We start from the raw sequence: 13144 nt of genomic DNA, 5'->3' as shown, positions 1-13144 counted from the left end.
GATTGTTTTCTACGGAGTGCATTTGGATCACAGGATTGCCTTCTCAAAATTCCTCAGGATTGGGTTCCCAAGGCGCCGATTCCAGAGGAAGTCACGCCTAAGGACCAACCTCTTGGAAAGATTCCTAGCGTGAAAAGAGAGCGCTCGAGCGGCGTGTTCGCGTCAAAACAGCCGCGCGTCTTCGTGTGAAAGCACCACACATTGCTCTCGAAAAGAAAGAAAAAACACCTCGCACCGCTCTGGAAGGAAATAAAGAAAAGACACCAAATGTTACATAAATTGATCTATGTCTAGAGCGTTTGCTTAGCAATCAGGGGCGAAGGTTTCTTAGCACAAAGGAAATGAAATGTGTTTGGATCGAAGATGATGTTATCTCCATATCAAATAATAGTTCACAAATCATCAAGATGGTTTGAACATAATGGACAATGCCCAATTCTCGAGCAGAGGGGTGACGACTTGTATTTCTGACAGTTTTTGTATAAATTATATCATTTGTTTAATTTTATTATTCTTGGTAATGAGACTATTGTTGTTGCTATCCTCGTAGATTCTCGGAAAAAGAAATTTTTGGCCCACGAATAAGATCCAATGGACAGCTATATTTCAAATAATTATGTATGAAAATTCATAAAATATTTTTGATATTTGTTCTATTTGTCTTGAGCGACTGTTTAGCATTTAGGAATGATGGTATTCTTAGCCATCAAAAAGGTAAGTACACTGATATCAAAGGTGGATATAGCTTCATATGACCATATAAAATGACAGTCGACATTAAACATGGTTTGAAAGAACTCGAATCAAGGATCTTTGGCATGCGAATCCTTTTTCTTTGTGGGGTTGCAAATCCTTCCAGTTGATGTCAGTGTTCTTAAACAGATGATTATCCTGCCAATGGATGTGATGCAATTGACAACTTATGTACCTATCATTTTTAAACAGATCATACCTTTAGCAGATTTTTGAAATATCTTTGCATTAGATTATTGTCGGTAGAGAAACTTTACGGTTTGTTCCCGCTTCTGGATAGGGAAACTTCTCATCGAATAAACGACCATTTTTTCACCTTTTCCTTGTATAAATGCATTATTATTGTTTTATACATTTTTTATCTTCACTTTGTTATTTTTTGACGAGAATTTTTAATCAATTCATTTTTAATCATGGTAATACAACGGACATCAAAAATAAAAAATTACATTCAGATCCGTAGACCACCTAGGACGAATACAAGCCCTGAAGCGAGCCGAAAGCGCGTCACTATCATTGCCCCTTCCTCTCCGGAGTTGGCAAAACTTATTGAAGTAGATAGTCGGAAAGTCGTAGTGCCAAGGCCCCATAGAACAACAACCACCGCCGATGAATAGAAGCGTAGATCGGAAGGATCCAATATGAAGACACATGAGCGTAGATGAGAAAGACAAGATCCGAGCAGATCCACCAAAGACAGATCCGACGAAGACTCACCTCCACACGCTTTTCGATGATGCTAGGCGCACCACCGAAACAGGGCTAGAAGGGGAGAACCTTATTCCATATTCAGGGAGCTGTCGCTGTGTCGCCTCCTGAGTAGGACACAAACCCTAACAAAAACGCAAAGAAACATAAAAAATGAAGCCCTCCCGTCGACAATGGCTAGGATCCACTGCACCTTCGTCGTCCTAAGACCACATGAGACAAGGCAGATCGGTGGCGCCGTCGCCGGGAGGGAGAAACCCTAGCCGCATGTTTGCTAGAGAGGATGATGAAGGGATGAGTAGTATATGAAATAAACATATTTGATATTGCTGTTGTCCTTTATATGCAACAAAGTTTATTCTGCTGAAGTTTCATTTATTCATTATAAATGAAGTTATTATTATTATTATTTGAATGTACACAGGACAAACTTGTGAGCATCATATAAATGAAAATCTCCCCTAAAAACGAATGAAATTTCAACTCATTTTTTTTGAAAAAAATAAACGAGATTTAAAACTGCGAGATCCCTTAAAACCCCCGGGCCGGGCGCCCTCCTGCCCGCCCCAACTAAACCCTAACCCCCACAACCACTCTCCCCTCCCACGCCGCCGGCGGCCGGGCGCCATGGTGAAGGCCTACCTCCGCTACGAGCCGGCGCTCTCCTTCGGCGTGGTCGCCTCCCCGGAGTCCAACGTCGTCTACGACCCCTCCGGCCGCCGCCTCCTCGCCGCCGCCCTCGACCGCTTCGCCGCCTGGGACCTCAAGCGCGGCCTCCCCTCCGCCACCTTCACCCCATCCTCCTCCTCCGCCTCCCTCGCCGTCTCCTGTGTCGCCTCCTCCCCCGCCGCCGCCTCCGCCTCCGCTTCCTCGGTATTCCCCCCCTCTCGCCTCGCCTGAAATTCGTCCCCTTTTCCTGCTCCCCGCGTTTCTGAACGAGCTGGATTGATTTTTCCTCTCTGTTGGCTTGTTCAGGTTGCGAGTGGCCATGCCGACGGGAGCATCAGGCTGTGGGACGCCGAGACCGGCGCCTGCGAGGCGACGCTCCACGGCCACCGCTCTGCTGCTTCTGCCATACGCTTCGCTCCCTCCGGCGCTGTCCTCGCCTCCGGCAGCAAGGACTGCGATGTTATCCTCTGGGACGTCGTTGCACAGGCCGGCCTCTTCCGGCTCCGTGGCCACCGTGATCAGGTTTGGATATGCTCTCTATCTCCATTTGCTGGCGTAGCCAACAATGCTAATTTGTGGATTGCTTGCTGCAGGTAACGGATTTAGTGTTCCTGGATTCGGGGAAGAAGCTGGTGACCTGCTCCAAGGACAAGTTCATCCGGGTCTGGGACCTCGACACACAGCACTGCCTTCAAATTGTAGGTGGCCACCACAGCGAGATATGGTCCATGGATGTTGATCCTAGCGAGAAGTTTTTGGTGTCTGGCTCGGCCGATCCAGAGCTCCGGGTGTTTAGAATCAGGCAATCAGCTGAAGAGGGCGAAGATTGGAACAAATGGGATGCACTCAAGCTGTTTGGCGAAATTCCGAGGCAGAGCAAAGAAAGAATTCAGACCATTAGGTTCAATAAGGATGGCAGTCTTGTGGCATGCCAGGTGGCGGGGAAAACTGCTGATATCTATAGGATTCTTGATGAAACAGAGGCCACACGGAAGGCCAAGAGGCGGCTGCACAGGAAGAAGGAGAAGGCTTCAGCGAAAGCTGCGGCGGCGGAAGGGAATGGTAGTGTCATAGATCCTTTGCCAGCTCAAGACTCTCAGAATCCCACTGTTGTGGTTACCGATGTATTTAAGCTCCTCCAAGTTTTGCGGACCAGCAAGAAAATTTGCTCTGTTGCATTTTCTCCAAGCAATCCACCAAAAGGCTGCCTTGCGACCCTGTCTTTGTCTCTGAACAATAACGTGCTTGAGACGTACTCGGTGGATATTGAGAAAGTGTCTAAGATGTACTCAGTTGAGATACATGGGCATCGTTCTGACATCAGGAGTCTTGCACTTAACTCAGAGGACAACCTCCTAATGTCAACTAGTCACAATGCTGTTAAAATCTGGAATCCTAGTACAGGTGACTGTCTTAGGACTGTTGACTCTGGATATGGGTTGTGCAGTGCATTTGTTCCTGGGAATCGGTATGGCCTTATCGGCACAAAGACTGGTACCTTGGAGATTATTGATATTAACAGTGGGAACTCGATTGATGTAATAGAAGCTCACGCTGGTTCCATACGATCGATTGTACTCATTCCAGATGAGGATGGAACTGTTAATGCACGGGGTTTTGTCACCGGAAGTGCTGATCACGATGTCAAGTTCTGGGAATACCAGTTAGTGCAGAAATCTGATTCGGTGAGTCTTCAGTCTATTTCTTATCATGGAGTCTATTGTAGTAATTGTGCACTGAATAACATTTTTGATATTTCATGATTTTCTCTTATTTTTATTTCTCTTTTACCACCAGTTTTATGAAATGAGTCGTCCACATGAAGACATGTCATTACTAATTTCCTAATTTAGCTTCTAAAAATGTGAAACCATGTGATTGCTTGTCCCATCTGTTTTTCATGTTGATATATGTTATTGGCTTCTATAGCTCTATCCATGAACTAAATAAGTTGGAGGCTTCCTTGTCTTAAGTAATGACTTTGTAAAACCGTAGAAGATAAGTTCCATGCCAAAAGAAATTCTTTTATCCCTCACTTTTTGTTCTTATTTGTATCAATTTCAATGGTAATGTGTGTATCCATTATTTGTATAGCAATTCTCAACATATTTTTGTGTTACCAACGATACCCCACAGCTCTGCTAAAAAGCTTGTGGATTGAAATGTGTGCTGTGAAATTCTTGCATTGGAAACTAGGATTTAAATTTATCTGCAGATATTCATAATGTTATTCTTTTGTTTCAGGACGCAAAGTATCTGAGTGTAACAAATGTGAGAACCTTGAAAATGAATGACGATGTCCTTGCAGTGTCCATCGGTCCAACTGGGAAGCATATTGCTGTTGCTCTTTTGGATTGCACAGTGAAGGTTGTATTCTTATACTCATTATGATCATGGTCTTGAGCTTCGCATCCCCCCCAACCCCCTTCCACACACACACACACAAAGTTCAGCATTTACTTGCTTAAAAAAAAGGTTCATCATTTACTGCTTAGAATTGATGTATTTCGACCACATGTTTCATAGTTGAGGAGAATAGTATCAAGTCGATGTACACATAAGTGAATATCTGTTGACTTGTGCTTTTCAGCGTGTTAATACATTTGAGCACATAATTTTCTGTGCTTCTATGAGGTGATCTGCCATCCGCCATCCTTTTTTTTTATATTTGTGTCACTGCCAATCATTTCTCCTGACAATGTAAAGAAAGGAAATATAAGCGAGAAGAAATATTATTGAAATATACTTACTCGTGCTAACTTTGCTATTCATGTATTTACTATTTAGAGCACAACCTCTGTATCAGCTAAAAGAAAGATAAGGGATAAATGCCACTAGCTAGGTGTTCATTTCAACCGTTGTACCTGAACATCTAAATTTTGCTTTGGATTTGGAGAATTGTTGAGTGATTTGACGATTTCTCTGAGATGCCAATTGGCGCCCTGCAAAATTGTAGCAATCGAAAAGCAATCTAGAAACAAGCCTGGCTTCAATTATTGCTTCCCCTAATATTTCACATTTTATGCAGGTCTTCTTTCTGGACACACTAAAGTTTTGTCTTTCACTTTACGGGCACAAGCTTCCAGTTCTCTGCATGGACATATCATCCGATGGTGCTCTAATAGTTACTGGTTCTGCAGACAAAAATCTGAAGATTTGGGGTATGGATTTTGGTGACTGCCATAAGTCCATCTTTGCCCACACAGACAGGTCCTTTCTTGCCTTTTGGTTTTATCTCATGCTCTGAATAGTGGCAGAATCCTTACAGGTTTTTTTGTGTTCCCTCTTGCAGTGTGATGGATGTTAAGTTTGTTCCTAAAACTCATTACATGTTCAGTGTGGGGAAAGATCGTACTGTGAAGTACTGGGACGCTGATAAATTTGAGCTTTTGTTAACGCTTGAAGGACACCATGCTGAAGTCTGGTGCCTTGCGATTAGCAGTCGTGGTGATTTTATCGTAACAGGCTCTCATGATCGCTCTATTCGGCGTTGGGATCGTACCGAAGAACAGCTTTTCATTGAGGTATTCTATGAATTGCCTTGAATGAAGTTTCCATGTTGAATATATTGAGGTATTCTATCAAGCCCGAGATTTGCCTTCTAATTCTTGAACCCACACGCACCAAAATTTGCAGGAAGAGAGGGAGAAAAGATTGGAGGAAACTTTTGAGGCTGATTTAGACAATGCGGTTGAAGATAGATATGGGCAGAAAGATGATGCTCCTGATGAGGGTTCTGTGGGTGTTCCTGGTAAGAAAACAAAAGAGACAGTAACTGCTGCTGATTCAATTATTGATGCACTTGACACTGCTGAGGAAGAAGAAAAACGTCTTAATGAGCAGAAGGTAGTACTCGAGTGCATTAACAAACATTAAGTTACCAAATGGACATTAACGTCAGCTGTGTATTTTGCGATTGTCAGGAGTTAAAAAATGATGGGGAGGGAACTAAATCTAAGCCTAATGTTATAATGCAAGGGCATTCACCTTCAGAATATGTTCTGAATGCAGTGTCAAGTGTCCGCCCAAATGACTTGGAACAAGCCCTTCTGGTAAGATTCTTGTTAATTTGTCATGGATTACTATATTTTAAATTGATCTTACCCGAATTTATTGCGGGTTACAGCCTTTTGAGTCCTCATCAGTAGTTCATTGTGAAGTAGACATATATTATATACTTATATAGTGCAACAATCATGTGCGTGACCTTTATGTAAGAAATGTGTCCCCTTATGATCCTCGTCTGTGTGTTCGTCATCTTGTCGAAACTAAAGTTGAATATGTCAACAATACAGACAAGTCATTGCCCTTTGTGCATCATATCGTAGTTCAGTTGAGTGTCTTTCAGTTGGAGCTCTGATTTTTCATGATGTGCTTCTTCAGTTAGGAATTGATATCTCATGATGTGTCTACATGAGAGCTATTCAACTGATTTCAAGTTATTATTTATGACGAACCATCAACTTAGCAACCAAGCGAATGGTATTTCTCTGCATATAATCATTCGTCATCTGATAACATGTTCGTATTTTCCTTTTTTTCCCTTGAGCAGTCGTTGCCATTCTCAGATGCACTAAAGCTCATGGCTTACTTGAAGGAGTGGTCTCTAATCCCATTGAAGGTACAGTGATATTGATACTTCGATATTTAATCCTAGTGCTGTATTAACTTGCAAAATTCCTGTCCGTGTTCTTAATTTCTGATCCTCACATTTCTGTATCAAATATTTTTTTCAATTTCTCTTGATTGTGGCTACATATGATATTTCATAATTCATATTCATGCTGTCCTCTTGGAGTTGCACTTTCTATGATAGTATCCTCCACTATCCAGGACACACATGAAGTAGTTTGATTTTGTTTAGTGCGCGCTTGCCAAGTTTTGGGCTAGTTAAACTTAGACATGGCATTCGTTGTTGATTTGCTGCTTGAATTTGTGTGACCTGCTGCAGATTTCTCTCGATAACTTGATATGCACAAATCCTGATCTCTTTTGTCGTGACCATGCAGGTTGAGCTTGTTTGTCGGGTTTGCCTTGTGCTGCTTCAAACACACCACAACCAGCTAACTACCACACCGGCTGCAAGATCGATACTGACAGCACTGAAGGATATTCTTTACGGTAGAGTGAAGGTAAATAACCTGCAATCACCTCCTCTAGAAAATAGATAGCCGCTTTGCAGCAATCTGAGGTCATGCCCTTATTTGATTTTAAACATCCTCCAGGACTGCAAGGATACCATAGGTTTCAATCTCGCCGCGATGGATCATATAAAGGTAAGATAAGATGCCACCTTTGTATTTTAACATTTTAGTGCAAGTTGAGGTATTTTTATCCTGAAATTTTCAGTGCAACCAGGCCTTGACTTTTCGGCGATTTGTTTCATGCACATAAATCTTTCAGGAACTGTTGACGATGAGATCAGATGCGCCATTCCGGGACGCCAAGGCGAAGCTCCTGGAGATCAGGCAGGAGCAGTCGAAGCGGTCAGATAGGTCGGACGGCGGCGAGAAAAGGAAAAAGAAGAAACCCAAGGCGTCTGTACAGAGCTGAGCAAGGATTTATTTGTCAGTTTTTACTCAACTGTTGTAGATGTACACGCCACACTGTATTATTGTGTTCATTTCATACTGTCATGAGCACAGCAGAATTTTGAGAAGTTTGTGTGTGGGCCATTGTTACTTGGCGGTTGCCTGCTAGGGAAAGGAGGTGTACGTGTACCTCTCTTTTAGGAAGTCAATGCTTGGTCAAACCTTTTTTTTATGCTTTCAGAAATTGCAGCACCCCTAGCTTAAAAGTTACAAAACAAATTCAAGGTTTTCAGAGCATTTGAAATATCAAACTTCTGGAAATTCGAGACCTTTTTTGAAAAGTAGGACGTTTAGAGTATAAAACTTTTGGGGAATTCAAACTTTTGGAGTTTGGACTGTAAATAAAGTCTTTTACTTTTGAAAACCTCCAATTTTTTAATAGAAAATCGTACTACAAAAGAATTGAGCTGTCATTTTCTGACCAGGTGTTGTTGCAGTTGCAATCCATAGGGCGACGCCAGATGCCACTGCTGTGATCTCAAATGCAAACCATAATTCCATATTGAGTAAACTTTTTCGGAAATGATAAATCCTGAACATTTGGAGTTTAAGCATGGCAACCCGAATCTTTTTCATGGCAATTTTTGTTCACGCGAGGTTGGCAAACATGGTAAAAACAGTTATGGATGATAGTGCTCTTATGGCATTAATGGGTCGAAACATGGTAAAGACCTGACTTATGTTTGATAAAATCCTTAGCATCAAACATGATAGGATTATTCAGTTTTCATCAAGTATATTCTTATAATGGTGCAAATGATGATGGATCAACTATTGGGCTGACCTCATGCACCTCTTGCTGTTCTACGGAAGTTTGGTTTAGCATTTTGTTTTTCTCTAGAGAAGACCATGTAATATGATTTGGAGCTAGTTGTCTTGCGGTTATAGAACTTTGAGTTTGTAATGTCTGTTCATGCCTAATAGTCAACATATACTGTAAAAGTTTAGGATCTATAGCATCCGGATACATGAGCCCATACTGGATGTGTATTTCTTCGAGGTATACTAAATTGACATGTTACCGGTTAATGCTTCATATATTATATAGGCGATCCATTCACGTGACTTCATCCTTTGAAATCTTGCGGGATCGCGTCCTCATATAGAGTATAATAGTACTCTTCTTTGGAGCTGAATCCATGTAGCATGAAGTTTTGCTCACACGGTACTACTTAATGGACTTCGGTTTGCCACAAAATGAATTAACTGACCTTGGTTGTGGCTGACTTGGAACGATGTGTTTGAACATTGCACCTTCAGTCCTTTGCACACTCTTGTTATTTGTTTAAGAAGTTCCTCATGTTTATTTTGTTATGTGTATAGCTTTCAGCCTGCCACTGTTCAAATCTGCAAGTGCCTCATGCCATATGCTACTATGGCGATTGTTGAGCTATGTAGTCGCCAGCACTGCACGAGTTCAGAAATGAAGTATTCTGGTTTGACCATCTGAGTTCTACATTATGTTGTGTTGTGAGACCCAACACTTATTTTGGGGACAGGAAAGCAAGCATGGACGGCATACACAGAGTCTATTCTGAACATGTCTACAGTAAGATCATGGACATGTGTATGGATTATGAAAAATATATTACTATCTCCGTCACGGTTTAGAAGGCGCGGTTGAAAATTCTCTGGAACCTAGGTGGTTATCTATTGGTTATGAGATGGGCTAAAAAATAGCATTCACACTACGCATGCATATAAAGATGGGCTAAAAAATAGCATTCACACTACGCATGCATATAGAAATAGTACTAATTAGCTATTAGAAATAAATGCAATGCGCCCTAAACTTTGTCTATTGTGGAAACGCACGCAAATTTAACTGTGCCTTCTAAACCGTGACGGAGGGAGTATATGTTTCGAATTTTACCACAGGAAATTTATGGCTGCAGATGCAGTTGTGCAATGGAGTGGGGGTGGTGGAGGAGAGGGGTGGATAGTTGGAGCAATGGAGAATGAAATGGTGCATTTAATTTTATAGTTACTATCCTCACAACTTATTTTATATAGGCAATAGTGAGTGAAGCGATGGCAGATCATAGATAAAGTTGCATAGAAAAGTAGTACTTGTCGACAATAATTATAGGTTGCCTGCCGAGTCTTGTCAAGATTAACCTTCATTTAACATATTGTATTATATGATGTGAAAATGATGATGTAGAATTTGCAGTTAAAGCAATTTTGCAATAGTTGTGGTTCTGTAAATGAAAATATACTGTCGGCGTCGTGCGTGGGTGCCAGCAGTCCTGAACTGGCGCAGAGAGGGCCGAACAGGAGGTCCCCACTCATGCAGCCTGTCTTGTCTGGAGACAAAATGTGGATCAACAACAATTCCCGTATGAGATGTTATCTGTCACATTAGAGCCGTTCTGTATATGGAATTGACATCACACACGCTGGACATCAAATGGCAATTTCATTTTATGCGATGGACCGAGTAAATGGCAATCACATCAACCACCAGCTAGCTGCGTAGCTAGATTAATAAGTTGCATGAGACCAAGAATTAAACTTGACGTCAGTGCCGAGAATTCGGCGCCGGCAAGCTAGCAATCGCATATGCCACTCGGGACAGCCACTCGGCGTCGTTGTTCTCCTTGCTCATCGGGTTCTTCTCCGCGCTCCCCTCGAACAGGAGCATGTCGCAGGAGCTGGGCGCCTCGGTGGCATCCAAGAGTTTCTGAGACGCCGCTTTGAGGCGCCCAGCACGTAGGTCACCGACCACGCCCTCCAGGGTCTTGTTCATGTCCCTGTAGTAGCGGAGGCACTCCCCGAGGTTCTTGACAAGGTCGTCGAGGACGAGCACCGTCGATGTGACGTTGGCCACGGTAAGGTTGGTGGCCACGACGGCGAGCTCACGTGCGTCCTTGGCGGACGCGGCCGCCGAGTCGGCCGAGAGCGCTTCCACGCAGGAGTCGTAACCCACTTGCCCACCGCGGCCGACATCGACGCATGTCCTTGTGATGATCGCGGGCAGAGTGCCGACGACGAGGCCGCCATCTCCGGCCGCCAGGAGGAGGACGAGGGTGAGGAGTAAAGCAACCTGAGGATGCATCGCCATATGACTATTGTCGTATCCTACTCACCTCACCGTGACGGCGTGTATTTATGCAGGCAACCAATAGAACCAATTAAGTAATAGCTGGAATGGACTGTATACGAAGTAAAATGAGTGATCTATATACAAAGCAAAATGAGTGAATCTACAATCTAAATTAGTCTATATACATCCGTACGTAGTCTATATTGAAATATTTAAAAAGACTTATATTAGGAACGGATGGAGTACAACGAAAGATAAAATTCCGTATTTACTGAGAGAAATTAGTTACTCCATTAATACCAAATCAATCAGATTTAGGCTGGTTATAATGGGGAGTATCATATACTAGTAGTATCATGTAAAGTGTATTGATACTACCTCCCTAATGCATTGTACTATCATATATTAGTATCATGTATATTTTATTTATTACCATGCATGACATGTAGTAGTATATCATTTATTATGATACGGTATCATGATACGATACTCAACTTTCATTTTCTTCATTTAATTCTATAACATCTTATCAAAATTGCCTAGTTAATATGCATGATGTTTGAAAATATTTGTCGTAAGAATGGATGTATCTAGATGTATTTTAGTTTTAGATACATCCATATTTATCCATTTGTCCGACAAGTATTTCCGGACAGAGGGAGTACTAAGTATGATATTTCCATTACGACCGGTCTTAGCCAACGCTTGAGTATCAGATTTTACATTAATGACTGCCATTCGTCGATCATAAATCCAGAGTCATAGGTTCTGGTATAAGATGGATGGTGGGGACATACAAACCCCGAGGATGACCGGTTCAACCAATCAAAACGCAAAGTTTTTGAAGTAATCTCTGCTGCTAAAAGGGTAGTTGGTAGGGCGGTGTGGACGGTTTGTTTTCACATTGCTGGCTTATTTTCGCAGCACCTTCCACTACCATCCCTCCACTCTGATTTTCCGTGGCAGGTACCGATTCAATTAAATCACACAAATATTATATAATTAAGACTATGAAAATCACACTATATATGTCCAATCACCTTCCTAAAAGACAGGCATAAGATTTTTCTCAATACCTTTCAAAATAAAATCAAATATTCGTAGGATAAGACGAGGATATTGCCTACAAACCGAAGATGTAACATACATGTGCAAGTTAGATAAATCTACTGCTCCATGTTTGGGATGCGTGGAGTGGAGCATGCAGGATAATGATCAAACTGGTGCTTGTTGTGTTGGTAACAATAACACTCACTGAAAGAGAGCAGTATGTAGAAGCAAGGTTAAAGTTTATATTTGGTGTAAAGTGTCACGAGAGCTGCTCCTACGCAGTTCAGGTGTATGTAACAGCAGACACTCCTCTGCTCTTGCTCTGTTCCTAGTTGCTACCACGCGTCGCAAACACACGACGGAAAGCAGAGCGCCCGGCAGGCAGGTGGAGCGGGAGGAGCTAGCACCGGCCCACCGGAAGGCAAGTTATAGTACGAACAACTTTAGCAGATGCGCTATATTCCCATTTTGCAAAATCGTTATATAGGCCATCCATAAAAAAATGTTTTATGGTAAATATTTGTGCGGTCAAATATTGACATGAACTAGAATTCATATGGATGCACGGAATTCATATAAAATAGGCATGCCTTAATAGTTTATATTCAAAATCACACGCAATATCAAGAGATAGCAAGTTTGTCCCTATGAATGCGCAATATCAAGCCACAAGCGGCCATGGTCAAATCAAGCAAATATGATTGTTGCAAAGATTGTTGCCACCACCACCGGCCATAGCACCACGATCACCATCTTCAACATCATGGCCCACCTGAGGGGTCGAGGATGAGCCCGACCTCGCGCCGCAACTGCCTTCTTCCTTGCCGGGCCCTTCGCTTGCGACTTTGGCTGACTGGCGGAAGGGGTGCAGGCGGCGGCCATCCTCGAGCCGACGACCGCGACGGGAGCAAGGACGACCACATCGGAAGAAGTTGGCACGACAACGGGCACGGCTCCATGGAACAATTAAAAATTTGCAACACCAACAAGGCGCCTTGCGGCACCAGGGTGATACTCGTTCGCACCCGCAATGGCTTCCAAACAATACCATCGTGGGCCTTGGAGCACTTACCTAACCTATAGCCAGGGCCGGCCCTGTGTTTCGGGAGGCCCTAGACGAACTCGACGACATGGGCCCTTTAAATCCTAATACCATATTTATACGTATGTGTTTGCGTGATACATATATATATAACTTTATTTGCATAATACTAAAAGTAAACTTTCGACCACACATTTTTAGTTTGAAATTTGACTACAATAGTTGTTGGACAATGCAAAATAAAACAAACATGACATGATTATCTCAAATAGGAAACAAATTTAT

General features: G+C 42.6%; 2 protein-coding genes across 2 annotated transcripts; one reads left to right on the top strand and one right to left on the bottom strand.

Moving 5' to 3' along the window:
- Positions 1 to 2014: 2014 nt before the first annotated feature.
- Positions 2015 to 7901, top strand: LOC125552935 (WD repeat-containing protein 3-like). Its single transcript, XM_048716662.1, has 12 exons — positions 2015 to 2334; positions 2437 to 2652; positions 2724 to 3815; positions 4375 to 4497; positions 5159 to 5340; positions 5423 to 5654; positions 5767 to 5976; positions 6054 to 6182; positions 6683 to 6751; positions 7140 to 7262; positions 7356 to 7406; positions 7534 to 7901. Exons 1-12 carry the CDS (start codon positions 2089 to 2091, stop codon positions 7681 to 7683), a joined length of 2823 nt encoding a protein of 940 aa, XP_048572619.1. The 5' UTR covers positions 2015 to 2088; the 3' UTR covers positions 7684 to 7901.
- Positions 7902 to 10081: 2180 nt separating this feature from the next.
- LOC125554301 lies at positions 10082 to 10789 on the bottom strand. The gene has a single exon (XM_048717877.1). It carries the CDS (start codon positions 10783 to 10785, stop codon positions 10243 to 10245), a length of 543 nt encoding a protein of 180 aa, XP_048573834.1. The 5' UTR covers positions 10786 to 10789; the 3' UTR covers positions 10082 to 10242.
- Positions 10790 to 13144: the final 2355 nt, after the last annotated feature.

The sequence above is a fragment of the Triticum urartu genome, chromosome 4 (assembly GCF_003073215.2).
Source record: "Triticum urartu cultivar G1812 chromosome 4, Tu2.1, whole genome shotgun sequence".
In the NCBI taxonomy this organism is placed as follows: Eukaryota; Viridiplantae; Streptophyta; class Magnoliopsida; order Poales; family Poaceae; genus Triticum; species Triticum urartu.
This window is presented reverse-complemented; position numbering and strand designations above follow the sequence as displayed.

Coding starts and splice junctions, on each gene's coding strand:
- LOC125552935 (XM_048716662.1), top strand. CDS start 2,089: ATGGTGAAGGCCTACCTCCGCTACGAGCCGGCGCTCTCCTTCGGCGTG. Junction 2,653..2,723: donor TCCGTGGCCACCGTGATCAG/GTTTGGATATGC, acceptor TGCTTGCTGCAG/GTAACGGATTTAGTGTTCCT. Junction 3,816..4,374: donor TAGTGCAGAAATCTGATTCG/GTGAGTCTTCAG, acceptor CTTTTGTTTCAG/GACGCAAAGTATCTGAGTGT.
- LOC125554301 (XM_048717877.1), bottom strand. CDS start 10,785: ATGGCGATGCATCCTCAGGTTGCTTTACTCCTCACCCTCGTCCTCCTC.